Genomic DNA, 27,788 nt, shown 5'->3' with positions numbered 1-27,788 from the left:
TGCAACCACAGGGATCAAGGACAAGCTCCCAAACAGGCAGTGTGTGCCTAGTGCTACAGCTGCCCTCCAAAAACACGAAGGAAGGCTCGGAATAAAAATATCAAGTTTTTATTTACACATTCCGCAGTATGATGTGACAATGCTCACCTCTACATAGCAATGATCTTTTGTATCTTAATAAAAATAGAATGGCAAATTACAGAGAGTAATGTGAAACTCAGGCAGGTTTTGCTCAGGACAGAAGTCTGGACCTCTCACAGTCAGTACAAATACAAAGTTCTTTGCATTATGCTGCATCTTGCTGTGCTATGTCACTGTGATGAGCGTTTTCAAGCAGAGGTATCGTAGTTGGACGAAACTTCCCTCATGGAGTCAATACACATTCAGGCAGTAAGACAGCACATGTCCTTATGACAACCCCTCACAGTGCTTGATAATCTCAAAGGGATAAGCTGGGATGGCTCCCACCAACATGACGTTACTCAGCCTTCTGTCTAACAGAAGTTCTTTCAGATAAGACAGAGAAATAAAGTTTCAGCCACACGTACGTGATGCCCAGAGCACAGTAAACAGAGGTCAGCAACAGGGGGACAAAAGGAAACCGCAGTTTCCAAGGAGTCAGAGGAAATACAATTTCACAGAAGATTTCCAAAGGCACCAGATGGATGAGGTAGATTGTTTCAAGCCAGTTAAGGAGAGGCTTCTCCCTCCTGTCAGAAAGGATTAAAAAAAGAAAAGTGTTAAAATACTCACTGTTACTAAAAATAACCATTCCTCTTTCCAGCTACGACTGGTGACACATAACCAGCACAGAGAATGTCACCCACTTGCTCATAGGAAGGCTTTAAGTAACAATTACATCTTCTGAGCTTTCAGTACAAAAACATGCAGTACAGCTAATTCCCTTATCATATGTTTTTGTACCCTCTTCCAAGGTGCCTTTGTTCAGTAGAAATGGACTTAAGTTTAAAAAAATAAAAAATCTCAGCAGCTGCTTTACTTTACCTCACACCTAAGAACCAAACAGATTTCTGTTCTTCCTACACATACCTGTTCTACAGCAGTTCTTTAGATCTAAACACTGGAGGCATCAGTTTTTGTCATGACCACTGCCCCCTCCCCACAAGCCTTCTGTAACAAGTATGAATGTGTCTCTGGACACTGGTTGCTCTTGGACTGCAAGTAGTTTACAAGCTACATTTGTTTTCTTCTAGAAGGAATTTTTTTTTTTTTTTTTTTTTTGCAAAGTTAGGAACAAGAAATTTGCAAAAGCCTCAAGAGGAACTGAAGCACTTGAGAAGGAATTAGTGGATTCCACAGTAGTAAGGGGGGAAAAAAAAAAAATGCAGCCTGGTTGAAAATGGATGACCTTTAAAAAGCAGGTGACTGATGTAGTGAATGCAGATTTCTGGCATTTCCAACAGATCCTTCATTACAACTTGGTTTTGCCATGAAAAGTTCAGGAAACAGGAACGTGATGGCTACAGGATTCATAATGAGAAGCACTGTATTTGATTGAGTGGGCAGAAAGCAGATCAGTGTCCCATGAACACACTGGACAATTCAGACAGTCCACAACCAAATTACAGGTTGTAGGAGTATGCTATTCGTAACCTGCCCCTTATAAACATGGAAGTACTGAACACCACTGCTTAAGCACGGCAGTATTTTTAACTACTGACACTCTGGTAAGCACTCTAACACAGAATTAAATCCTAATAAAGATTGTTGTTGTACCTTTATGCACATGTGAGGAGGCTGGGATTTACCATCTGAGAGCAACTGGATGGCTGTCTGTTCGAACACCACAAGGATGTTCTATAGAAGTCCTATCTTAAGCCTTTCCTCCTGAGAAAGGAGACATCACTGTAACACTTAAATTTAACTCTTCAGCATCAGCTTGCTGTGCTGATTGTCTCCTGTTACGACACTGTTTCCCTAATAGAAGTAGTTTCATTCTTTGTTTCAAAATGAAGTCTGTTTTTATTACCTGTACAGCGATTTCAGTGAAGAGAAGCTATAAACACTGAACAGCAGCATAAGCAGTATTTTAATTGGAAGTTCTGAAATACAAAAGAACACAATATATGCTCAAAATAAATTCTAACAAGCTTGTGCCACATACACTGCAGCATCCTGAAGTGCTAGTATTCAAGCTTGTGTTGCCCATATAAATTATTCTATCCAAGCTGAGCAAAACGATTTATAGCTTAGGACACAAAAAGATAGGCATATATACTTACTGAAGAACATGCCAAGCATTACAACACAATGAATGCATACTGAACACAATTAGAATTACATCATATGGCAGCAACGCAAACAAGTTTTACTGGCAAAATTTACAGAATTACTGGCAGGTTTCAAACAGACGAGTCACTGCTATCCAGGCTGTGCACTGGACAACTGTTAGTTAATAGAGAGTGCAAAGGAAGTTTCTAATGTCTCAATGCAACAGCCTCTCTACTGCAAATAAACAGCATTACCTGGCCAAAAGGAGAGCACCTGGATTTGAACTCAGATCTACAGCCAATCATTATACTAGTGGTTACACTGCTGTCATAGCTCTGCTTGTTTCACTTAAACCTTAGCACATCTGATTAATCAAAGGCAGGGCGAAGAAGGTTGGAACAGCATCTATTTACAAGAACAAGTCTATCCCCACACATACTGATTTAACTGATGCTGCTGCAGGAATTTTAATTTATTTAATTGATAGCACTAAGCAATAGTCAGCTGGAAAAGTCAGCTGGAAAACAGCCCACCAGGTTTGCAGTCTCCAATTGTCTTTGTTACTTTTGCTTGGCATGGCTGTGTTAGGCAAAGGGAAGTTTCTCCAAATGTAACATAGTGAGGGATAACAAATATTGGCTACGATTTCCCATCTCCACTTCAATTCTGGAGCTTAGGGCTCTTCTGCAGTGTTGTTTATCTTTTTAAGACACACAATCTCCTGCAATTTTCAGCTTATAACAAAATAATCCAAGGAAGACACTTTACCTGGTGCTGTGAACAGCAATGGAAAAAGTGAGAAATGCCCTGTGGTTGTTAGAATCAAGTAGATGCCAGCATCCTTCGCTCTCTGAACAGACAGCAAGCTAAAATTGACAAGAATTTATGTTACCCAGTCTTTCAGTAAATTCAGCAAAATGCTACACAAGTCACAGAAGAGACTTAAGAATGGGTCACATCGAGCTCCATAGCACCCCAGTCCTCCCAGATTCAAACCTCTTGCTTCCAAGCCAGCTAGCCTCACAAAAATGCAGAAGAAAAGTCAGCAAGGAAACCTCACCACAGAAAACCCTTATCTTCCTTTCCCCAGTATTTTCAGTATTGCAATAGAGTTGTGCACACAAGTAACAATATTTTCCAATTGTGCTTTCACATATCAAAACTGGCGCTGGTTAGGATCCTCTTTTGAGGATTCCTCAGCAAGTGGCAGCAGGTTCAGTTTGGCCAACTACCACACAGGGAACTCACTTACCTTAAAGGCAGAATAGCAAGGAGTATTGCTTTTTCATGCACGTGCCAGCCAAACATGAAGGAGCTCAATGCACAAAGAACAAGGCACTGAAGAAAGCCTCTGGGCCCTTGAGGTTTAAACCAAAGACAGAAAACAGAGGGCTAGAAACAACAGGCAAAAACAGGACTTCAGTGAAGTTTTGCAATTCTGAATGCAAGCCATTGTCCAAAAGCTTTTCAATATTACACAACTGTGATTATATGGCACAAGCATCATACAGTACTGGAGGAACAGAATCTACTTTGATGCAGTTTCTGGATGTAGAACTTGAACAACATCAGCGTGCTTTTTCCCCTCATGCCATATATTGATAAAAACTCCAATCACACAGGCAGCTCCACCATCACTTTTGAGCCTAGGCTGTTAAGCTCTTGATATAGAGGTTACTGCCCACTAGTGTTGAAACAAAGCATTCCAGTTAAAGGCTCATACATATTTCCATTATAGTTGAAAACTCGGTAGGCAGGTCACTACTCATTGAACCTTCAACTCTTTCCCTGCATGAGGGATGTTCTTTACATGACATGTAGGTCACGCTGTCAGGAACACAGCAAGCTGCCCACAGCACTCCATCATTATCTCTGCTCAAATCCTACTTCAGCTGCCTTCTATCACACAACATGCAGAGTGCAAACCTGCCTTTGATCTCTTAACTGTTCTAGAGCCATAGATCATAATCTTACCCATAGTCATATTTATCATACTTGAATAATATTGTTTTGCATATAAAAAAGATATTAACTTCATATTTACCCTAATAATTTATTATCAATAATTTAATGAAATGTGTTTTTGCCCTGCAATGAAAATTTATGTGAAGTGCACGTTAAGTCAAACAAAAACCACTGGGGACATAACGCATTTCCAAAGCCATTATTTCTTCTTACCAATATCGATATGAAAGTACAGATTAACGTTGCCAGTGGAGTCACAGAAGGAAGGACAGTATGCTGAAATTCTTGAACCAGCCCTCCTGTCATTGAGGCTTTAGGAATTTTTGTGGGATCGAGAAAGTTATACTTCAAGCCTGAAAACAAAGTACAAATTGATTAATAATAAAAAAAAACAAAGCAGCTGTAGAACTGAACTAAAGCCAAACTGTTCTGTAGAACAGGATTGAAGTATATGGATAAGATTGTTTTCTTCTAAAAAAGATAAGAGGGAAGACTGATTGCAGATCTCTCATTGGAAACATGACATGGAATGAGTTACATGGATCATCAGCTGATTTCAGGCAAACTGAAAACGTAATCTGCTACCTGCATGGGGAAGGAGGACTAAAATTCAGCGAGCTCAACCTTCAAAGAAGCACCAAGTAGCAAGATTTGCATACTGTACCAACAACTGTGAGTGCTTTATCCACAGCACTGTACAAAGCCCAGAAGTTAGGGGCCCAATAAGCATGGCAGAGGCCTCGCTTGAAAGGAAAGAGGCGTGAAATCACTTGAGGCAGCTGGCCCTACAGGAAAGTAAAAGAATAGAAGAAAATAAATGAGACATAGTTCACATTTTTATACATTTTTCTAACAGTATGGGTGAATAGCAGGTGGGTTATTACCAATACTATGAAGGGGCCCAATGAAAGGGCAGAAACAAGACAGACAATCAATCCCAGAAGGGTTATACGAAGAAAGCTGAAACTCCTCCACTTCACAGATCCATCTACAAGAAGCAAACAGATTGTGCATGCAGTTATTGTAGCAGGTGGAGAGGCAGACAAAACACCCCACACTGTCAGTGACCTGCTAGCACTAACTACAAGTACAAAGCCCTTAATATCAGTATATTCAATTGTATCCTTGACTCTTTAGTTAATTCAAGGTATGCAAAGCAATTTGTATAGCATTTTCATAGAGGTGAGAAGAGAAGAAGCCAGTAGTGCTTTTAGTTTGTTCTAAATTTAAGCACAGAGAGGGCAATCATCAAGCATTGTATTTTCTGCCTGTTTGGGTTAAAAGGAGGCTTGTGTTCTTCAATAACCTATGCCTGTTTACTTTTTCCACATGGCAGCTCCTACATTATATAGCCTTTTGTTTTTCCCCTTTGAAGAAAGGTACCTTCTTTGTTTCATGTGAGGAATATAAAACTCTTTTTACTTCTAAAACAAATGGAAAGGAACCCAATGGAAAGATTCCCAACTCTGTTCCCCATAAGAATCTTCATCTGGCCCACAGCCATCCTGTTCCAATAGCACCAGCAAGTCTTCCACCTTCCTCATATCTCACCAAACACAATGCCCAAAAAAGTGAGTGCAAAACCCAACCTTACCTGCATTACTTGCAGTAAAACAATAGGAGCGCAGCAAATAAATGCCATATGCTGGGGCCACATACAAGTAGATGTGTTTGAAATGCAGAAGAACAGCAAAAAGAAGAGCACCTTCCAGATATCTCCTCTAAAGGAAGAAGAATAACAGAAGAAAACCAAAAACGCACGCTTTTCTACTTGTTCTCCCTGCATACTAACTTTAAATAGTTCCCTAGCATACTCCTAGAGAGCATACCCCTCAAGATTTATCAAAAGCATACAAACAAATGGAGTTTTCCTTCAAATTACAACCTATATTGTTTTGCATAACCAGTGCAGACAAGGAAACTATATTGTCAGATGATACTGAGATAGGCCTCACTACCTTGCAGCTTCAGATGTGTTTTCTAAGAACTGGTGATTTGAAGATGAGATGGCAGAAAGCCACGTCATGTTGCTCAGGTGTAACAGAAATCAGCTTTCTCACAGCAAACTGAAATGCTGCAGCATCAGTAAGTAGCTGCAGTGATATTCAGGTTCTCCTCTTACCCTGAGACTCAAGAAATAATTAGACACCCAACTCTGAGCCACCCCCATGGGCTACTCCCACTGAAACTAAAAGAGATCAACTGATGTACTTAAAAGAAATATGCAAAAATAATAGTAATTAAAAAACCAGAACAAAACAAAGAGCAATTTAAGTTTACCTGACACAGTCGGGCAACAGAGAGAAGCATCAGGCCAAACAGAAAGCCATTGTACTGAAAGTGAATGTCTGAACTTGAGTCAGGAAGGGAATAAAGGAAGCTTTCTCCACAACTATCAGTCTTCTGGACAGGCTCAAACATATAATCAAAATAAAATGGAGCTTAAAACAAGAAAGCAGCCTTTAATACACTCCATGTAGAGACAAAGCCATTCTTAATCTTAACTAAGTACACAAGGTCTACTAAACTTAGAATGCTATTGGAGTGCAAGGAAACAAAGTAATTCGACTGCATATAACATGAAACATACATTACAAAACAAACAAAAGGTTAATTCTCCACTTTCTGAATTTTTAAATATTAGTTTTTGCCTCACAGTGATTAATGGATGGAGATTGTAGTCCTCCTTATCACATGTCACCTGTAAGCACGCAACTCAGACAAGGACAGGCAAAGACAGAACTAGTCCTGCCCCCAAGGAACGACTGCTGCTTTTTCCTACTCTCTCTTTAGCTAGATCAATGAACATTACGTCCAAACCGACCAACAGCAATTGGACTTTTTACAGTTATTTTTATATCCAAGGTTGAAAACACCTTGATACCTCCCACACAACATTGATCAGCTCCATAATAATCATACTTATGGCTTTTTCATGAGTTAAAATAAAAAGACCACCAACACAAATAACTGGTTTGGAAGGATACGATCCACAATTAACAACCCAAAGTTCCACAAGAGCAGAACAGCAAGAATAAAGGTTGGTTTTTCCAGAATATCCTTTGCAGCTCGCTTCCCATTCACACATCTGCAGCATCTGAACAATAACAAAAAAAAACAGAAGTCTTCCTTGAAACAAGAAATGAAAACCTTGTTGCTTTTTTGAAGCTAAAAACTGCATTTAAATAAATCTTATTTGGATGGAAGGCAATGATAGACTTCTTGCTAAACTCAGCAAGAGGAGTGCCACGAATACAGTTGAGTAGGAAAACAGAATTAATATTCAGAAGCTGCTGTAGCAACTTCCACATGTTAAAGCTCATTAAGTAACTCTGTCACGGGCTCAAGCCTCATCTTCAATAACACCACTACAGCTATCACTGTTCGCTGTCAATTTTGGAACTAAAAGTATACTGCATTTCAAGTCATCGCTTTTGATCTTTAGCCCTCCCTCTCTCACCAATACTGGCAGCCTGCTGGTCAAAAATATCTTACAATTTCTCATATGAAGTCATATGGTCAGAATGTGTGGAAGCTAAGGTTAGATTAGATTAAAAACCATTGTGATCAATTTGGGAGCTGTTGGAGAGCATCCAGAGGAGGGCCACAAAGGTTATTAGAGGGCTGGAGCACCTCCCCTATGAAGACAGCCTGAAGGAGCTGGGCTTGTTCAGCCTGGAGAAGAAAAGGCTGTGGGGTGACCTCATTGCAGCCTTTCAATACCTAAAGGGAGCCTACAAACAGGAGGGGAGTCAACTCTTGGAATGAGTAGTTAACTGCAGGACAAGGGGAAAGAGTGAGTGAAGTTGAAAGAGTGAGGATTTAGGTTGGATGTCAGGGGGAAGTTCTTTAGAGAGAGAGTGGTGAGGTGCTGGAACAGCTGCCCAGAGAGGTTGTGGATGCCCTGTCCATCCCTGGAGGTGTTCAAGGCCAGGTTGGATGGGGCTCTGGGCAGCCTGGTCTGGTATTAAATGTGGAGGTTGAAGAAGGCCCTCCTGTGCTGGGGCGGGGGGGGTTGGAGCTTGATGATCCTTGAGGTCCCTTCCAACCAAAGCCATTCTATGATTTATGCTGCGTTGCTTTTGGTAGCACCATTCTTCTCTCTTGCAAAGGCAAGGCATGCTAAAAATATAATCCTAATTTTGTTAAGTTACACTTGGAATAATTGGTTTATCATCTAGATACCAAAACCACAGGAGTGACTTAGAATCTTTGATCATACTGGCACTTCATCACAATTTTCTTTCATGTCTCTACTCCTGAAGAGCAGAGCAATAATAGGAAATAAGAAGTCAAGCTTACCCAAGTGGATCCATAACACCTGCAAAGCAACCCCACTGACAGAAACAAAATATCAAGAGTGTGTGAAAAGGCTGCTGATACCTTAATATGTAAAAAGATAAAATAAATAAATAAATAAAATCACATGTACAGTTGTAACTTTTGTTCTTCTTGGCAATGCTATCTTGCATTGAGCAGCAGGCTCCATATTTCTCCTTCAAAGCTAAAGCAGCTTTGCTGTTGGCTTTTTTTTTTTTTTAAACAAGCTTCTATGTACAAGTAATGTAGTTATTACTCAACAATGTAAGAGACTGCCCACTGTCCCTAAAATTAGAACATTAAGACTTACTCACGAACTGCATATATGAAGAGAACATCTGTGAAGATGACAGAAAATCTTTGGAAGAAGATGGTTGCAGGACTGGTGTAATTCAGATTTTCAATAACCAACATCTTAGGATCAAAGTACTTGGCAACATGTGACAATGCATATTCAAACCAAGCAAAAAAAGGTGGATAATCCAGGGTCCATTCCGAAGTTGCCTAAAGACAAAATGAAATTAACCAATTTAATACAACTTAGGCTGCTTGCAGTCTCTCAAGTACGGTTGATCACAACAAATCAGTTGATCATTCAATCTCAGTAGTCTCCACTTAACAGAGGCTACTTCACAACAAAGTAGCCAGCTGTACAGTGCCAGACATGACTTCAGCTGTTCTGCTGTACTACTGATAGAGAAATAGGACACCTTTCTATTGGCAGAAGGTTAAACATTATTTTGATAATCTCTAACTCATATAGAATCACCTGCTCCTTAAACCTCAACTTGGAATAGTGCCAGTATTCAAAAAGATCAACATTTTTTTTGCCTACAAACAGAGGAATCACCAGCACAATCTTGTTACATCTTTGCTCACAATCTAACCCTTCTACTTTATGGCCCGTGACATTAGAGGTGGATGTTGGTGGTATGGCAGTAGAGGAGCAGCCTGATAAAATGGCACCTGCAGCAAAGGAGTGTCACTGAATTCCTCCACGTGGGAAAAAAAAATGCACCCACTGCCATTCATCAGTGCTTGCTGAATGTTTATAGAGACCACACAGATAAAGTCGGACTGCACGTGCAACCTTTTCCTAGCAACAATACCAAAATAGCAGCTGAGAAACAGCATGTCACCTCCACAGGTGCAGATTTCTTACAAGCACGGCACAAAGGCTCTTCACAGAATCACAGAAACACCAAGATTGGAAAAGGTCTTCAAGATCATCCAGTCCAACCATCCACCTATCACCAACAGTTCTCACTAAACCATATCCCTCAACACAAAATCCAGATGTTCCTTGTACACCTCCAGGATTGGTGACTCCACCACCTCCCCGGGCAGCCCATTCCACTCTTTCAGAAAAAAGTAGTATTTCCTCTTGTTCATCAGTGACAAAGATGCATAGCTAATGGTGGTGATTATGTTGAAAAGCAGTGTTTTACAGCTGACAATTTGCTCTATCAGACAGCAGTACTGTGCTTTTTAAAATCTGTTGTAGTTTCCACAGGTACTCCGTTCCTGGAGGTTCCAAAGGCTACACTGGATGGAGCATGGGCAGCCTGAGCCGGTGGGTGACAACCAGCCCAGAGCTGGGAGATGGAGCTCGATGATCTTTAGAGTCCCTTCCAACCCATCCCACTCTATGATTCAAATAAGAAGCGTTACTTTTAAAGTGACCTTCACACCTTCTGAAAAGAAAGGGTTTTCTCCTCTAGCATCAGACTGACATAACCAACACATCTATACCTTATGTACAGCTAAGAACACCAAGCCAAAGAACCAAACTTAACCCCCAAACTTACTTCATAGTACCAACGAGATAGAGGCAAGTTGTGCGTAATGGCCAGCCAGTTCCGGTGCACTTCAAAGTCTGTGGAATGACTACAGAAGAGATTAAGAGACACATATACACTTAAAGGAGAAACACTTCAGAACACAGCAGTAAAACCAAGCCTGAGCAGTCACACAGGACCTGTACCAAGGACACATACAGGTAACTGCAGAGCAAAGTGACTCATAGCTCAGGCTTTTCTTACAATTAATGCTAATATCCTGGGGTTTTAGTGGCTTCTTTTAAAGCAAATGTAATTTTTCTGAGGGAAAAAGCTAGGTTCTTTTTAATAACTGAAAAGCGTAACTGCTTCAGCATACTTCAAGACCCTGAAAAGCATCCAGAAGGAACGGGCTGTAAGCACCTTCAGACCCAAAAGCAAAGCCCTTTTATACGTGCAAGAGGACGAGGAGACGGCACCACAACAGCTCAGCAACCAAAGCCCTGAGAGAAACGAAGACCGCTCCCCGCTCCCCCCCCCACACACTCCGCGCCATCCCCACCCATGGGAAAAGCTGAGAGGCCGTGCCGCTGCTCCCCAGCCCCTAGCAGATCCTTACTACGTGGGGATGAGGAGGCACTTGAGAAAGGAGACGCCGAGCGCCAAGGCGCGGAACCAGCTCCAGCCGCCCGCCGCCATTACGCGCCTCACAGATTGCCCACGCATGCGCAGTACCGGCGGCGCAGCCCGCCCTCAAGGTTTGAAGCGCGCGGCCCCGCCTCGGCGCTGAGTGCGCATGCGCAGTAGCGACGTCACGCCGGCGCCTGCCTCTGATACGGCGTTGCGCCGGAGCTGCGTGTGGGGTGGGAGGAGGCGTCTGTGTGGTGTGGGAGCTCTGTGGAGTTTGGCGTGGTCACCGCCAACGAATGGGGCTGAGTTCTGGTTCTACGCAGCACCATCCGCACTCGATATCTGACAGCAGTGTCCAAAGGCTGCCTTGAGGATGCAGTGCTCTGAGCAGGCTGTTCCATGTCCACCATCCTCTGAATCACAGAATGGCAGGGATTGGAAGGGACCTCAAGGCCCGTGAATCTCCAACCCCCTGCCACATGCAGGGCTGCCAACCTCCACGTTTAATACTAGACCAGGCTGCCCAGGGTCCCATCCAACCTGGCCTTGAACACCTCTAGGGATGGGGCATCCACAGCCTCTCTGGGCAGCTGTTCCAGCACCTCACCAGTCACTGTAAAAAACAAACTGTGGGGCACAGCCTTTTCCTCACTGACAGGACAAGGGAGAATGGCTTTAAACTAAAGGAGAGGAAATACAGGAAAATCTGTATTCAGAGATTGTTGAGGCCTTGCACTGCTGACCAGAGAACTGTGGGTGCCCCATTCCTGGAGGTGCTCAAGGCCAGGCTGGATGGCATGAGTTGGTGGGTGGCAGCCAGCACACGGCATGTTGGAACTGGATAATCTTTAAGGTCCTTTCCAACCTGAGCCATTCGGTGTTTCTATGATTCTCTGGGCTGAAGAAACCAAGGGAACTCAGCAGCTTTTCATGCATCTTGCCCCACTGAATTTGAGAGGGACATTGAATATTGTGGCGTCTGATTTGTGCTGGGTGTTATGAGGTCAGGTATGGCATTGGATGGTGTGGGGCTTGTTATGGGGTTGACTCTTGTGGCTTTCCTCTTGCAGCCTTTCAGTACCTAAAGGGAACCTACAAACAGGAGGGAAATCAACTCTTTGAAAAGGTAGATAACAGCAGGACAAGGGGAAATGGTTTGAAGTTGAGGGAGGGAAGATTTAGGTTGGATGTCAGGGGGAAATTCTTTACTATGAGAGTGGTGAGGTGCTGGAACAGCTGCCCAGAGAGGTTGTGGATGCCCCATTCCTGGAGGTGTTCAAGACCAGATTGGATGGGGCCCTGGGCAGCCTGGCCTAGGATTAAGTGGTGGATTAAGTGGGAGGTTGGTGACTCCTGCATGTGGCAGAGGGGTTGGAGCTTCATGATCCTTGAGGTCCCTTCTAACCCTGGCCATTCTGTGATTCTGTGGCTCCAGCAGTGATGTTGAGTGGTGGTAGAACTGACTGATGTGAGGTTGCGTGGTGTGGGCTCAGCAGTGGGTTTGGGTGGCGTTGGGCCTGGGGGATGTAATGTTGGGTGATGAGGCCACAGTGGGGCTGGACGAATATATGGGGATTTGTTCAAAAATATATTTTTCGAATCTCTGCATTATAGACATTTGAAGACACGAGTGGCATTAAGAGTGGCTTGGATTATTGAAGAAGTACATTAATCCGGTCTCTTCTACATCGGCTCTCATATTTTTTGTGAGCTTCCTGTGATTCTTAGTCATAGAGACTTCTTGGTAAGCGTTGGAATGACAAACTGTTAAAAGTCTTAAGAGTAAAAATTGCAGATTCAGCAGATGATGCTGCATGAAAATGTATGTCAGGCAGACCATCTACTGCTTCATTCACATTTTATTTATTGTCTTCTAAAACATATATTAGTAATAGTTCACAGAAGAGCTACAGGCAGAGAAATGCAACCAGATTTTAAAATGTGATATCCCATGGTTAGAAATGTGGTAAGGAAAATGGTAAAAACAAAACCCATCTTTTGACACCTTTCAAAAAGCATTCATTCAAAAGTATGGCTTTTTAGTGATTCAAGAACCAGAAACAGAAAAATCCAACAGCTAGGAGTAGGAATAAGAAAATAAGAGGAGGGAGAATGGCAAGAGGAGGGAAAGAAAAGGAATTATTCATTCATATAGCTCCTTTTTTTTTCTTTTTTCTGAATCCATAGAAAAACCATCTCTCTTATTATCCTAAGTGAATCTGAGAGCATGATCTGCACATTTATGCTGGATCCAGCTCTTCTCGCACGGAATACCTACATGACCTCAGATACTAATTCACATATGAGACTTCTAATGGGAGGGTCACATATTACCAGTGCTTGTTTCCTGTTTCTGGCCACCATGTGGTTTCTATCCAGTGTGTAGATAAGGGAACTGTTACAGAATGGCTCACCAACCAGGACAGTTAAATATTTCCAAAAACTGCAATTCTGCGCAGTGGTACCAAGTTCAAGTTCAGTGGTACAGGATAAAAATGAAACTCTCACAGGAATTACTCTTCATAACTTCTCCATTTAACTGTGAAGTGTCAGAAGGTCATAGATTTATTTTACACAGTTCCTGGCAAGGGCTGAAGGCAGTATTTATTACTCCCTTGAACATTACATACAGACCCCTCTAGCCTTTTCTTTTCTAGAATGGGAATCAGTCTGATTGACTGCAGAGATTTACTAACAGTGAGCTCAAGCAGAAATTTATATTCAGCAACCAAGTTGAAATATGGGCAACTACAGCATTGCATATGTTTGGTGATTGAAAGCACATGCAAATTTAGCAAAGCTGTCTACTTCTGACATGGTACTGGAATTACTCTTGGCACGGCCAATATTTTAGTTGCATAATAGGAGATTAAAATTGAGAGGACCAATGAGTCATTCTAATTCCAGTCTTCCTCCATAACAAAATCTTTGTCTCCATTTGTACCCTGCTTACCTTTTTTTTGTTTTCCTGAACAGATCTCACATCTAGAGTCTCTATGCTCTCCTTCTGAATCTTGGATTTCTCAGTAACTTAGGAATTCTTCCAAGCCTAACTTTCTGCACCAATTTTTTTTTATTACTCTACCATCACTTGTAGGAACAAACATTGATCCCACAGTCTCCTAATGATTCTGAACAACAGCAGCATTCATCAGACATTTTAGTGTTTAGGCATGGTTTCAGTCTATTATTATTGGGCATTATTAGACAATTTAGAGATATCAAGCCAAAAAACATATAAGAGAAACCCTTGAGTGATTCTGTCTGCATTCCACTAAGATGCTTTAGAATATTCTTTCTGTCATCTAAGAAATCCCACTGTGCCATGTACATGCCCATATCTGTAACTGCCATTACATTCGAGCTAGTAATTTATTTATCATCTGCCCTAATTCTGGTGTTTTTCTACTCTGAAAACAATTGATCTCTCTATCCAGTGGTTCTGCCAGCATTTAGGCCATTAAAAAAAAAATAGAGTGCAGGTCAGCCTCATTTTGTAGATGGAGGTATTGAGAGAGACAGGCTGATAACAGGGGATAGGCTCTGAGATGTGGAACAAAACTCACTTCAATCTAGACAGGAAAAAAAGCTTGCTAGATTCTTGTCTTGTTTTAAGGCGCTTACTGGAAAAAATAAGAAGTCTGTTCCAAGAGAAAGTATTCCACTCCAACAGTGAAATGATTTGTAGTTGTTACTGCTAATACGTTTCAAGTGCTTTTTGCTTTTCATGACTAAGCGGTGGGGTTGTGATGTACCCTAAGCACACAATATGGCTTTGTGCATGTTCACTTTTTTTTTTAAGCCAGGACAGCTTGAGAACAAGAATCATCAGTGCTGTTGATTGGTGACAGAAAAGCAAGTTACCTCCAGGGCTTTGAAACAGAAGGTAAACAAAAGCTTGCTATCTAGATAACAGGCAAAGAAATGCTTCAGAGAGAGAGCATTCCTATAAACAGTCATTACAGCATAACTCACAGAGTGCAAAATTAGGGTACAGCTAATTTAGCTTAGCATGTTGTTTGAAGGAGCAGCTGTATTTATATAACATATGTTTGATTGCAATCCCAGCTGATTCACTTACCACTTATTTCACTTGGTAGCAGGCAGAACTGCTGTGGTACTATACATAGTATCTCATTCTCAAAGACATTTATTCTCCTCAACAATTTAGAAGTATTTGAAGCTTTTCTATTCCTCCCAAGGCCTGTTTTCATTGGTGTCTTTACACTGGCTGGAAATTTTGCATCTCTCTGCATATTAATAAGTGACAGAGATTTGTGGTCAGTAATACCTTTGCCTACTTTAGTGACCTGAACACAGACAAATGTTTGCATAAGCTGATGGGTTCAAGCATTCCGGAACAGACTTCCTCCCCTTTTAAGCCCACTGCTCTTGCCCCTGGATAAACTCAATCTAAGAGCAAACTAATTATTACAGATAATTATTCATTTAGTCCTGACATTCAAGAATTGCTGTTACAAATCATTTAAAATATACTCTCAAAAGCTTGAGTTAAAAAAAATAGTACCATTGACATCCTCCCAAAGCTTTTACCGTAAGTTCAGCAAAGGCATATCTGTTTGAAGGCATAGATTTGATGAAAGATTCATGAATGGTATTTTACAGATCATAATAATAGCATCTGCATAGATGATAACTATGAATGTCCCACTGACTGGCAATCTCTCAGCAGAAATAGGATTCACATTTGTGTTGCTCTGCTTTGTCAATGGCATGCTGCATCTTCTGGAGTATGTTACTCCTGCTTCTTAATTCAGGACAGGAACAGGAAAAAGAGAGTTCTTTCTAATGCAACTGAAGGCAGAAAAGTTGAAAGTTGAAATTTGGCCACAGCATTCTGCTTCTAATCCTCAAAATTCACAAAAAGTGGTTAGGCTTAATGATTCTTTGGGCTTCAGTCCCAGTCAGTATGGCCTAACAACATGGTCTCACTTCCACCATCATGCTGGTGAGTCTTGCACCGAGGCAGACAGGGAAGGAGATTTATAACAGGCTGCCAATAGCTACAGAGTGAGCACTTTTACCATCAGCATGCTGATTTGTGTTATTCATGCAATACAGCTTGGGACAGTGGGAATATATTTATCTCACAGTTTTTTTAGAACAGTATTAATGAGGTTTTTTTGTTCCTCATGGATCAGCTTAACGTTACAACAGCCTAGCTGCTTTGGGAAAAGAAAGAACAAGAGCAATATTGAGCTTTGCAGCTCTGTGCTAAGAAGCAATAAAATTATAAACACTAAAGTTGGTTATTGCAGTTTCCCTTCTATCTCACGTGAGGGAGTGGGAAATGTTCTGGAGGGTCTCTCATGCATACGTAGCGATCTGACTAGGGAAACACAGCTAAGATACTTTTAAAAATAATTAGCTGAAGAATGAACCACCTTGAATGTGGAAAAAGTGGTATCTAGAGCTAACATGCAGCTAGGGGATTATGATCTTCATCATAGCAAGGATCAGGCTTTTAGGAAAGGGCTTGACCATTGCCATCACCCTTTGTTTCCCACTGCCTTATCTCTCTGACAACTGGATACTAAAACCAAGCAAGAAGGTAAAATGGTGCCTTAGCAGTCTGACATTTCACAGTGGTATAAAAAAAATGGCTCAGTGTACAGAAGTAGAAAAACTGAGCCTCTAGTTTTGTAATTAAAAGTAGTAGAGACAATGATGGAAAAGTAGTCCTTTCAGATGGAATCCACGCTACCTAAAAGGCATCCCATAAGTTCCAGACACTGCTGAAGGGAGACTTCCCAAGAGAAGGTCATGTCCAGTCAGAAGAAACCCAACCATTCAGACGATATTTGGGGACGTCTTCCCTCTAAAGCTGTCATCACCTCAGAGAGTGTTTCTGGGAGCATCCCTCGAGACAAATACAGCATTGTAAGAGGAAGAAAAGGAATAGTTATCTTGGATGCCTTTGGAATGAAAATGTCAAGGTGTAAGAGCATCCAAAGCAAGGTTCTCCAACAGACACAATCTTGTCAGTTTGTAAAAACATCTTTCTCTCTGTTACGGCTTTCTTGGTTGTTCCCAGAATCAGTCACATCATTCAACCATGGCATCTCTGAAAGCAGAACACAGCAGTGGTTTCCTCACACAGTTCAGGAAAAAAAGTAAGTCATCTTCAGATGGTGACAGAACAGACAGGATCCTCTACTCACTGGCATTGTGCACCATCCTTTACATCTAGATTCAATGTGTCCATGTGGAGAGGCTTCTTCTCCACGAATTGAAACAAGCTTCCTGGGTCCTCTGCCCAAGTTACATGGCAAAGACAAGGAAAATGTGCCCTTCTGGACTGTCTTCTGCTGCACTGTGACTCCTTGGCTTCCTTCAGCACATCTGATCTCATTATGTCTCCGTGGCTTCCTTCACCACATCTGATCTCCAGACACTTTCCAAACCTTGATAACTGAACATTCCCATCAACCGTACGTTACAGGTTAAGGATCATTCCCATTTTTCTTCTGGAAAATGTAGTAAGAAGATAAGTCATTTTCCCCACAGTTGTATGGTAGGTTAGAGGTGGAGGCTGAGACAGAACCAATCCTTAATTCAGGTGCTAGACAATATTCCTTCTATTTAGAATATAGACATATCCTGAAAGACTGTATCGGTAAATACATTAAAGGAAAATCATCTCCCTGTTAGTGACTCTTAATCCAGGTAAGCATGATTCTGAATTAGGCTGTAAGTGTGTTTTAAAGGGAAACACTTAACCTGTGTTACCTCCATGATGGCATCATAAGAAAAAAACATTCCTACTTGTATCGAATTAGGCGAATAATCTTATTATTCATGAAATCTGAAGTATGTGGATGAGAAGAATCTATGCAGAAACCATCACTGACAGCTATTTTTAGCATTTCTTCCACAAATACCTGGAAACTATTGATTTGCTTATTATCTGGCACCACCCAGAGTCTCTTTAAGTTCTGCTTCGTGTACTCCTCTTCGGGGAGACCTTCCACACTTGCAACCCAATCTAAGGTCAAATGGTTGGGGTCCTGCAGGTAGCTGGATATTGAAGAGAGGTTTCCGTTGAAGCAATAGTAAAGTTTGGATCCAAGAAGCTTCAGGAACAAACACGAAGTGGAGAAGATATGAGCACTGAACACTTCCATGTTGGAGGAAGACAGGCTGTAAATCTGGGGAGCTTCTCGAACGGTGAAGTGAACAGTCTGGGTCTTCTGATCGAGGCTGATGTTGAGCATGGCATTCTTCTCTGCTTTAGAAAGCTCCACCTCCTTCTCCTGCAAGGCTTCAATCAGAGGCTGAATTTGATAGAAATCTGCTTCCCGTCGAAGTAAGCCCATTTCCTGAAAGTCTTCGGGGAGGTCCAAGTGAGAAGTTCTCAAGAAGTTCAGGATATAGCGGAAGATTTTTCCATCTCTGTCAATAAAGCAGTTGCCTTGGCTGTCCTTCTTGGTTGGCATCTTCCCACTAAACATGGCTCCCAGCATGGAGTCTGGAAAGCTAGTCAGGGTGGACAGAGAGGTGGTATAAAGTTTTCCTCCAACATTGAGCGTGATGGGTTCTGACATGATGGAAAAGTCACGGTGCTGCGACTAATTCTAAAAAAATAATAATAAAAAAATAAAAAACATCCAACATGGTTGAAAAGGTTAAACTACAGGGAAAAAAGGTTTCAGTATATATATGGGTAACTACATGGCAATAATTTATCTCTGAAAATAGAAATGGGGAAATATTTTTGGAGGCTGTGTGGTGAGAATAAGCATCTCTTCTCCTAATAGTTTTTATCAGGGCTTTGTTTCATTCAGTTTACTGCCAGAAATCCTGAGTCTTCCATAGCATTACAGTCGTGCTAAATGTAAAATCCCTCCCACAGGTGCCTACAGCAGAAAACAACCGATTTCCAGAGTTGTATCCTGGATTCAACCATTCCCATCTCCCTCATGACAATGGAGAAAATAAGGGCAGGATAAGAACCAGACACATCCCAACATCTTCCGTGACATCTCAAGATTTAATTAAAGCAACAAAGCTGTTGCAGCAGAATCTCCAAGCACACATTGGTGTGCAATCATCTTACCAAGGAGCCAGCGAGCTCCCTGGTTCTTTGCAGTTCCATTCAGTGAAAAATAAACACAGAAAGCTTTCTCCTTCCAATGTGCTTTACCTTAGAAAACACCTCTTAGTTAATTGGGACTGTATCCTTAGTTGACGTAGCTTCTGTGCAGCTCCTCTGCAGTCAGCTGAGACAAACTGAGGATGTGTTTTTATGATGCAGTTAAGCATCACTGCTTCTGGAAACAACACACCTCCCTTTGCCCTCCACCGTACTTCCCCTATCTCTTAAATCATCTCTGGCACTTCTCTGACCCAACACTGAACCCATTTAGAGAGCAACCTCTCTCATTTTCTATTCAGAATATACTTCTGCTACATCTTGGATGTAGCCAGGGTTGGTGCAAAGGAAGAGGAGGTAGACACTTTTCTACTGCAAACCAGCCTAGCTGTACTGAGAAGCTGTGCTCTCATTCCTGTTAGCTGAAGATCTGCAAATGTGGCTGCTCCATTTCACACGTTTCTCCTTGTTCACTCAATCCAAACTCATCAACAGTTCCTTCCGAGTTTTACTGTTGACAATTGACTAAAAACAACAGGAAGCCCATCAGTGCTTGCTTGCAGAGATATGAGATAGCTCTTGCCTTATTAGCTATGGTCATTTCACAGAAAGCAGCCCAACAGCTCTCTTAAAATTAAGTTTACATGCAGGCATTTTCCTAACTGGTTACAGATTAATCATAGACAGGATAACACTATTATCAGTTCCACAGTCACAGCAGAATACAGACTGGAAGAACATCATCTTGTGCTCTGATATTGATTCCTTTATGGCTGCTAAAACCTGAGTAATGGTGGTAATGGCACCCTAGAATAACTGCACCTTTAGACAGCAAGCCCATTTTGCTATGAAAAACTCATCCACACTAAATCAGCTAATGAACGAGTCGAAGGAGAATCTTTATTTCACTTCTAGTTTAACATTCCCCTCTCTTCTTTAGCCTGTGTTAACTCTTAGCACACTGTGTGTATGTCAGTGCATAGTGATTAAGGGAAATAATCAACTCTCTAAATCCTCTGAGTGCTTTGCCTGTCTAAGTCTTAGCCCCCTGTAACCAATACAATTGACAAAGGTGCCCATGTAGACCAACACAGCACCCTCTCCATCCAAGACCAAAGATCATCCTTGTTAAGCTCAGCCAAAAACACTGGAAAAAAACTTGTTTCAGTGTTGAACTCCCTATGGCACTCTGTTTTCAGCATACTTCCCATTCTTGAAGGCTTCTACCCAAAGTCAAGAGCTGTTTAAAATGGTCTAGGCTTCAACTGATCTTATTCTGTGGTACAAGTGGCAAGTGTTTCCCCTACGAAATTGCAAAATCCCTGAGAAAGTGTTTCTGCAAACACAATCTGACACAAAAAACAGCCCCAAACTGATTTTTTTCAAGTTTCATACAAGAACAGAAGCATCTCCCTGCAGATAATGCAAGCTGTAGAAGCAGCACTGACAATGACCCCAAAGGCCATGCTCATTTCTTCCTTCCTCTGCTGTTTCAGACTCAGTGACCCATTTTTTTTTCTTTCTGTTCTTTCTTCACAGGTCATATTTTCAGATTACTGAGCCTAAGCCTCCTTATCTGCACCACAGGAGTTTTCTCAGGCTCTCTGCCAACTTTGGCCACCTGCAGGGAGATGTCCCCCTCCTTTGGTTGCCACCTGAAGGCCACTGGATGGCCCAGAAGTTCAGTGGTAAGATGCAGACTTTCATTTCAAACTCAGTACGCTCTTAAGTTTATTCTGATCCAAAAACATGGACGTAGGTGGCTACAACCTGCAGTCACTGGTAGGAGTACAAATTGGGTTATGGTTCTTGGAAGCAGAGAATTACAGTAAAGACCTCTGTGTAGCTGCTCCCAAAGCAGTACTTGAAGTCCATTTCAGATTAGATCACTTTGAGATTTAATCTGAGACTTGAAGATGTGAATTTGGCCAATGAGCACTGGTATTATGTGCTATTCGAGTGATTTGTGTTCCACTACACCTGAACACCAAGTTACATCTGTATTCAAATGTATTTGGATACAAATCACTCTGAAAGCACATAATCGTAACACTAGATTACAGCTGTGAAACAGTGTGGGGAATGACAAAATCCATTCGTTTTCACTTACTGACATATGCTGATATATATAAAGTAGAGGAAAAGTCATTATTTAACATGAGCCTTTCTGTTGCTTATCCAGATTGTTCATTTTGATCATTCCCATTAAAACAGTCTACTCCAAAACAACAATTTGATGGAACATGGAAAAGATTGCATGTCCATTTCTGTTTAAGAGTCTCACTGAAGGTTTGAAGAAAGCTGTCTCTGCATTAACAAAATGAAGATAACACTAATTTAGCCAAAGCTGTAATTACTGGCAAGGCAGAGAAAAGATACAAAAGATACTAAATAGAAAACAAAATGAAGTTTTTATTTGGGAGAATGTGCAGCAAAGCCTTGATTTCTTTGAGAAGTAAACCTAAGCACAAGTATTTATTGGGAGTGAGGAAGGAAATGCAGCAGCAATTGGTCACAGGTACAGTGTCCCCTTCAATACCCAACCTCTAAAACATCCTTTCATACCAAAACTTTGGAAACCTTCACTTTAAGACAGTGAAACATGCAGCTTAGTTAAGAAAGAGCTGCGGAGTAACAGCAAACAGCAAAGCACACACACAGCAAAACCAGGAGATGAATTATTCAGGTGGGCACAAGGAAGAGAGCCTAAATGGCAATAACATTAAAACATGACAGGGACCATTTCTGCTAAGCATCAGGAGAAGGAGCCAGACTAAAAACCTCCCCGTTTCTGAGCATTGCCCAGGAGAGCTGCTGAGAGCCGTGGTGTCTGGATAAATGTCGAGCAGGTCTGGCCAGGTAATGAGCTGTAGGAAGCGATTTTGCATTGTGAGCAGCCCAATTGATTTCAGCTAAAAAAGAAGGAATGGGGAAAAAAATATCCGAGCACCTGTGTGGTATTGTGAGAGACATTAGGTAGAGTCTGATCAGAGAAGATGGTTGTTCCCAGCAACCATCTTTGTTAGGGTGCATTAATGTCACATAGATAATCAGCCACAGGCAGTGCTCCATCGGTGCTGGGCTCTCTTCCCACCTCCCAACAACTGCTTTGCTCCAGCACATCTGACTACAGCAGAGCACTTTGGTTTGAGGTAAAAAATCCCAATCTCCACAAAACACACTGGTAAAAATAATCAGTAAGCTGCAAAATCTGGGTCTGGGCACAGATGGAGGCAGCAGAGCTATAGCACTCGTTATGGCCGAATCTGGAGAGCCATTTTCTTCCCAGTCCCTTCTGAAAGGGATGGTTTTGCAGAGGAAAAAGACCACCAGCTGGAAATTTGTGTTATGGGCACTACAGCAAAGGCAGCTTGATGTCTAGAAGTCATGATAGGAGAAAAAAAAACCATAAGAACAGCATACGGAGGGTGGAAATAAAATAGAAAAAATTTAGAAAAGAAAAATTAAATTAAAAACCTCAGTTCAGTTCCATAGTGAGAGTCAGTGGGCAGGCATCACGTGAGAGCTGGGTTTAAAGAAGGATTTGGGACAAAATGTGTTGTGACAAGATGCTTAACCCTCCCTTAGTGTACCACTGATGCACACTCACCAATCCCAGCTGATCCTCAGCTTTCTGCAATGTGGACTGTACACACTTTGTGCTTCTTTATAGCAATCCTATAGAGGAAAAGCCCATGTTTTCCCACGGCTCCAAGATGGAAGTGTATCGCAACTCATTCTGGACACTTGGCTGAGGCATCACAGTGCTCTGTCAGCAAGCTGCAGGAGAGGACTCCAACTCCCAGCAGGCACAGGGCAGCAAATGCCAGCTCACTCCTCCTTACAGGAAGCATCCCTATCGATCTGCTGCCTGTGGCAGTGCCAGGCAACAGTGACTTGGATTTTATTTTCTAACCGTGCTGTATTAGCACTGAAATACTCTGCCAATGAGATGAAAAGGGAAGCATGAATGTGAGCTTCCTAACATCCCCGGTTTGCTCTGAGTGATGCATGGGACCTCCTTGATGCTCTGAGCATCTCCTGGCAGATGCTCCAGGCTGGTGCTGCTGGCATAGGGCTGCAGGTGAATGCAAACAGATGTGGCTCTTCAGGTTTAAGCAGTGAACAGTCTGGGGCAAAGAGAAGGAGGTAGGAAGATGGAATTATGGCTGATGGGCAAAAAGTGGGGGGAAGAAAATATAACATAAAGGCCAGGCTCATAATGAGATATGAGGAATGACAGTATTCACAGGTGCTGGGGAGAAGGAAGAAGAAATTAAGGTAACAGCTGCTGAAGGAGGACGTAGAGGACAAGACAGAGGAGAACACAGTATGAAGAGCCAGAGGATAAAAGCTGAAATGAGGCACTCATGATACCAAAACCCACAAGCTGTGGTGCAAGCAGATGGCTAGCAGGGAGAGAGGCTATTCCCAGGCCATGCCAGCCCTGTAAAGCTTTGCATTGATTTCTACTATCCCATTTAAGTGTCCACATCACTTGCCAAACCTGCACTGCTTCCCAGAGAGCTGTGGGTGCCCCATCCCTGAATGTGTCCAAGGCCAGGCTGGACAGGGCCCTGGTTAGCCTGAACTGGTGACAGAACCAGAGAAATATCCCAAATTATCGGCAAGCAGCACAACATACTAAAATAATATATAATCCTAACAGTACCAATAACGGTATCATTGTTAATAACTAGGTTAGACCGATTTACACAAAACCTGAACATCCCAAAGCCTTTCTTCCGCTGCCCCGTGCCTCACTTTCCCCTCTCGGGGCGGGGACGGGCTGACCCCAGCCCTTCCCCGCCGCTCCCCCCGCCCCGCAGCCCCGCACCCACCTGCGGTCCCGGAGCCCCGAGCCCCGTCCCCGCCCGGACCCGCAGGAGGCGGAGGAGGAAGCGGGGGCGCGGCGAACGCAGGATCCCGGTGCGGCCAGCGCTGGGAGTTGTAGTTCCCTTCTCTCCGCCCTGCCCCCGGAGCTGCTCGCGGGGCTGCGGCTTTCTGCCCGCCCGGAGCGATAGGGGAAGGACCGGGCACGGCTCCGGAGTGAGGTAAAGAAGGGTAGGAGGGGATGGAGGGGTTGGGGTGTGCGGGATGATGAGAGGGAAAGGATGCGTGGGGTGCTCCGGGGAAGGGATGCTCAGTGATTGGGATGTTGGATGGTGTTTGAGGTCGGGATGCTCATAGAGAGGGATGCTCAGGGATCAGGATGCAGGAGGAGGGTTCGGGGTCCAGGCTTCTCAGAAAAGGGATGCTTGGGGGTTGGGATGCTCAGAGCTTCAAGACACAGAAAGGATGCTCGAATGGGATTGGCATGCTTGGGGAGTGGGATGCTCAGAGAGCATTGCCTGTGAGAAGGGATGCAGGAGGGATGTTCAGAGGAAAGGGATACAGGAGGAGTGTTTTTGGGGGTCGGGATGCAGGATTGGTGTTTGGGGGTCGGGGTGCTCAGAGAGGGATGCTGCAGGGAAGGGATGCAGGAGGGATCCTCAAGAGTCTGGATACAGGAATGATGTTCAGGGCTTGGGCTGCTCAAAGGTAAGGAGGGATGATGACTTGAAGGAGAGATGGTCGGGGGCTGAGATGCTGGGGAACTGGGTTGCTCAAGAGTTGCCTGGGAGAAGGGATGCTTAGAGAGACAGGTGCAGGAGGGATGCTTGGGATGTGGGACAGTTGTCTGGGGGTGAAGCTACTCAGACAGAGGGATGTTTGGAAATTGGGGCTTGGGGCTTCAGGATACAGGAAGGATACTTGAAAGAAGGATGCTTGGGGGCTGAGGAGCTAAAAGGGAGGGATATTTTAGGATGTTTCAAAGAAAGGGATGCAAGAGGGAGGGATGCAGTAGGGGTGTTCAGGAGTCAAGATGCTCAGAAATAGGGATGCTCATGTGAAAGAATACTTGGGGATCTTGCTGCAGAGGTGTTATTTGCAGGTTAGGCTACTCAGAGGGAAGGATGCTTGGGGGGTCAGGATGCTCAGTGTATCAGGATACAGGGAGGATACATGAAGGAGGGATGTTCAGAGGTGAGCATGCTTAGAGAGAGGGATGTTTGCGATCAGGATGCTGGAGGGGTTTTCAGGGCTAGGGATGCAGGAGGGATGCTCCAAGGAGGGATGTACAGTGGGAGAGATGCTTGGAGTTCAGAATGCAGGAGTTTGTTCAGGAGTTGGTATGCCCAGGGCTTCAGATGCAGGAAGAGAGAGGGTTGTTTGGGGGTTGGGCTGCTCAGCTGGAGGATGTTCAGGGGGCAGAACACAGGAGGAGTGCTCAAAGGAGGGATGCTCAGGGCTCAGGATGCAGGAGAAATTGATGTCTAAAATGTGGGACATATCCCTTATTTCCTGAAGGCACTGCCAGAAAGATTGGAGGTCTGTGTATCTCCGAGTAGCTAGGCAGTGTTTGATGATTCTCAGCCAGTGTTGGCAGCTGTTGGTCTGGTATGCTTTGGTGAAGAGGACATGTCTTTTGTTTGGGCTATTTCCAGGGGATCTGTTTCTATACACAGAAATGCAGACAAAAATGTGATGAAAGAAGAGTGATGTTTATGCTATAAATACCTCAAAAAAAAACCAACAAGCCTCCGGAGTGAATGTGTTTACAGTCTCTGGGGATGATAATAGGAAGGACACCGGGCTGAAGGTCAGTGAGGGATCTGGGTGCTTCTGTATGCAGAGCTGTGCCCTGGCTGAGAGCTCTGGGAAGGGAGGAAAGCAGAAGTCTTTGGTGGCAAGAAAAAGGAGATATTTTCTTTAGGGGGACATGAACAGGAGAGACAGAACAGGGAAAACTTTGCCTAATGCAGGCAGGACAAAGCTTTTCAGCATATGTTGCCCAATATATTCAGAAAATTGAAAAGCAGCTAGTGTGAGTTATTTTTTTGTCTGTGATTGATGCTGGCTTAGCCATAAATCCAGTGATTTGTCAGTGGTGGTCCAAGTCCTGCTTTCTATGCCTTTGCTGCTGTTTTTTGATGCAATGGGATAGAGAAATGTAATTCCTTGTGCCTCGTTTCCTGCAGTCACCCCGGGGGATGAAGGCTGATGACATGCGTTTTGAGATGCTTTATCGGAAAAGGATGCTGGCATCTATTAGAGATGTGTGTGTGTCTGTTGTCTGGAGGGGAGGAATGGAGCTGGGAGGAGTCTGGAGACAGAGAGGATAAAATGTCAGGGCCTTCGGCTTTATTTGGCATTACTGCACTGATCACTTTGACATTGAGCCAAAGCCTTTTTTTAATCTGACTACTGAGTGCCTAACAGCAGGAAACATAAAGCAAGAGGAGAGACCTGGGACTCTGTATGCATCAAAGGGACTGAAGGAGCAGCATGGGAGAAATAAGGCAGTGGGGTGGCTTCCAGGTAGGGCAGCCAGGCCAGCAGTGGTGTCCATCCATTAAGGCCAAGGTAAGTCAGCGACAGAAGGCTGAGAGAATCATATAATGTGGTTGTAAGTATGTAAGAGTGTTTTAGAAAAAAAAAGATAAAGGAAGACACTGTATTGCAGCAGAAAGGAAAGTGGTCTGCAGATTTAGAATCACAGACTAGTTTGGGTTGGAAGCCCACCCAGTTCCAACCCCCTGCCAGAGCAGGGACATCTCCCATCAGCACAGGCTGCCCAGGGCTCCATCCAGCCTGAGCACTGCAACAAATGGGCCACCCACAGCAATCTGGGCAGCCTGTGCCTGTGCCTCACCACCCTCTGAGTAAAGAATTTCCTCCTAACATCCAATGCTAATCTCCCCTCTTTTTGTTTAAGATTCTTCCTTATTCTATCACTAAAATCTTTGATAAAGCCCTCACTATCTTTCATGAAGGCCCTCTTTAGGTATTGCATGGCCACTGCAAGTTCTTCCTGGAGCCTTCTCTTCCCTAGAGTAAAGGATTCCAGCTCTCCCAACCTGTCACTGCAAGAGAAACAGCAGATTTTGGTAAAGTATAGGCAACTATTTGGTAATGCACACAGATGCACTTTGATAGAATCATAGAAAGTCCTGAGTTGGAAGGGACCCACAAGGATTGCAGAATCACAGAATGGCCAGGGTTGGAAGGGATCTCAAGGATCATGAATCTCCAACCCCCTGCCACATGCAGGGCTGCCAACCTCCCCATTTAATACTAGACCAGGCTGCCCAGGGCCCCATCCAATCTGGCCTTGAACACCTCTAGGGACAGGGCATCCACAGCCTCTCTGGGCAGCTGTTCCAGCACCTCACTTCATTCTCCGTAAAGAATTTCCCCCTGACATCTAACCTAAATCCCCCCTCTCTCAACTTAAAACCATTTCCCTTTGTCAAAGGATCACTGAGTCCAACCCATGGCCCCACACAGCACTGCCCAAACCCAAACCCAATGTCTGAGAGAGATGTCCCAATGCTCCCTGAACTCCATCAGCTCAGGGCCGTGCCCACTGCCCTAGGCAGCCCGTTCCATGCCCACTGCCCTCTGGGGCACAGCCTTTTCCTCACACCCTGCCCCCCCCCCCCCCTCACATGGCTCCATGTTGTTCCCTTGGGCCCTGTCACTGTCACCAGAGAGCAGAAATCAGCGCTGCCCTTCCACTGCCCTGTGAGGAGCTGCAGCCACCATGAGGCCTCCCCTCAGCCTCCTCTGCTCTGGACCAAACAAACCAAGGGCCCTCCGTTGGGATAAGACAGAATTAAGTAGCTTTAGCGAGTTGGGGACGTGCAACACAAGTACAAGCTGTCACTGAAAAGCACTTTGGGATGGGAAGTGAAGAAAATGTTATT

General features: G+C 43.5%; 3 protein-coding genes across 6 annotated transcripts in view; 1 reads left to right on the top strand and 2 right to left on the bottom strand.

Annotated features, from left to right (window-relative positions):
* Nucleotides 1–92: 92 nt before the first annotated feature.
* Nucleotides 93–11,067, bottom strand: ALG8 (ALG8 alpha-1,3-glucosyltransferase). The gene is made up of 13 exons (XM_085216478.1): nt 10,915–11,067; nt 10,326–10,404; nt 8,828–9,021; nt 7,185–7,294; nt 6,478–6,545; nt 5,792–5,918; nt 5,082–5,185; nt 4,862–4,982; nt 4,411–4,550; nt 3,485–3,624; nt 3,001–3,098; nt 1,991–2,063; nt 93–710 (listed from the first exon to the last, which is right to left on the bottom strand). The coding sequence occupies exons 1-13, from the start codon at nt 11,019–11,021 to the stop codon at nt 479–481; spliced, it is 1,593 nt and encodes a 530-aa protein (XP_085072604.1). The 5' UTR covers nt 11,022–11,067; the 3' UTR covers nt 93–478.
* A 1,699-nt stretch (nt 11,068–12,766) lies between these two features.
* Nucleotides 12,767–24,025, bottom strand: KCTD21 (potassium channel tetramerization domain containing 21). 2 transcript variants are annotated; one of them, XM_085216476.1, is made up of 3 exons: nt 23,880–23,943; nt 22,649–22,716; nt 12,767–18,520 (listed from the first exon to the last, which is right to left on the bottom strand). In XM_085216476.1, exon 3 carries the CDS (start codon nt 18,488–18,490, stop codon nt 17,708–17,710), a length of 783 nt encoding a protein of 260 aa, XP_085072602.1. In that variant the 5' UTR covers nt 18,491–18,520; nt 22,649–22,716; nt 23,880–23,943; the 3' UTR covers nt 12,767–17,707. The 2 variants fall into 2 exon arrangements, with proteins under 2 accessions (XP_085072602.1, XP_085072601.1); XM_085216475.1 differs by lacking the exon at nt 22,649–22,716 and having other exon boundaries at nt 23,880–24,025.
* The window catches only part of LOC100542160 (ubiquitin carboxyl-terminal hydrolase 35), a 25,864-nt gene continuing 22,036 nt past the window's right edge, over nt 23,961–27,788 (top strand). Inside the window, exon 1 of one of the 3 annotated variants that reach the window (XM_085216468.1) lies at nt 23,961–24,092. The gene's annotated coding sequence lies outside the window, so the exon portion shown is untranslated. The remainder of the gene's footprint in view (nt 24,093–27,788) is intronic. The other 2 variants (XM_085216469.1, XM_085216470.1) reach the window with 2 other exon arrangements.

The sequence above is a fragment of the Meleagris gallopavo genome, chromosome 1 (assembly GCF_905368555.1).
Source record: "Meleagris gallopavo chromosome 1, MGAL_WU_HG_1.1, whole genome shotgun sequence".
Classification (NCBI taxonomy): Eukaryota; Metazoa; Chordata; class Aves; order Galliformes; family Phasianidae; genus Meleagris; species Meleagris gallopavo.
This window is presented reverse-complemented; position numbering and strand designations above follow the sequence as displayed.

Bases quoted from the DNA above. Each gene is read 5' to 3' on its own strand.
- ALG8 (XM_085216478.1), bottom strand. From the start codon at position 11,021: ATGCGTGGGCAATCTGTGAGGCGCGTAATGGCGGCGGGCGGCTGGAGC. The intron at 10,405-10,914 runs GTAAGGATCTGC...TCTCTTCTGTAG, and splicing joins TGCCTCCTCATCCCCACGTA to TCATTCCACAGACTTTGAAG. The intron at 3,099-3,484 runs GTAAGTGAGTTC...TGTCAATTTTAG, and splicing joins CTTGCTATTCTGCCTTTAAG to CTTGCTGTCTGTTCAGAGAG.
- KCTD21 (XM_085216475.1), bottom strand. From the start codon at position 18,490: ATGTCAGAACCCATCACGCTCAATGTTGGAGGAAAACTTTATACCACC.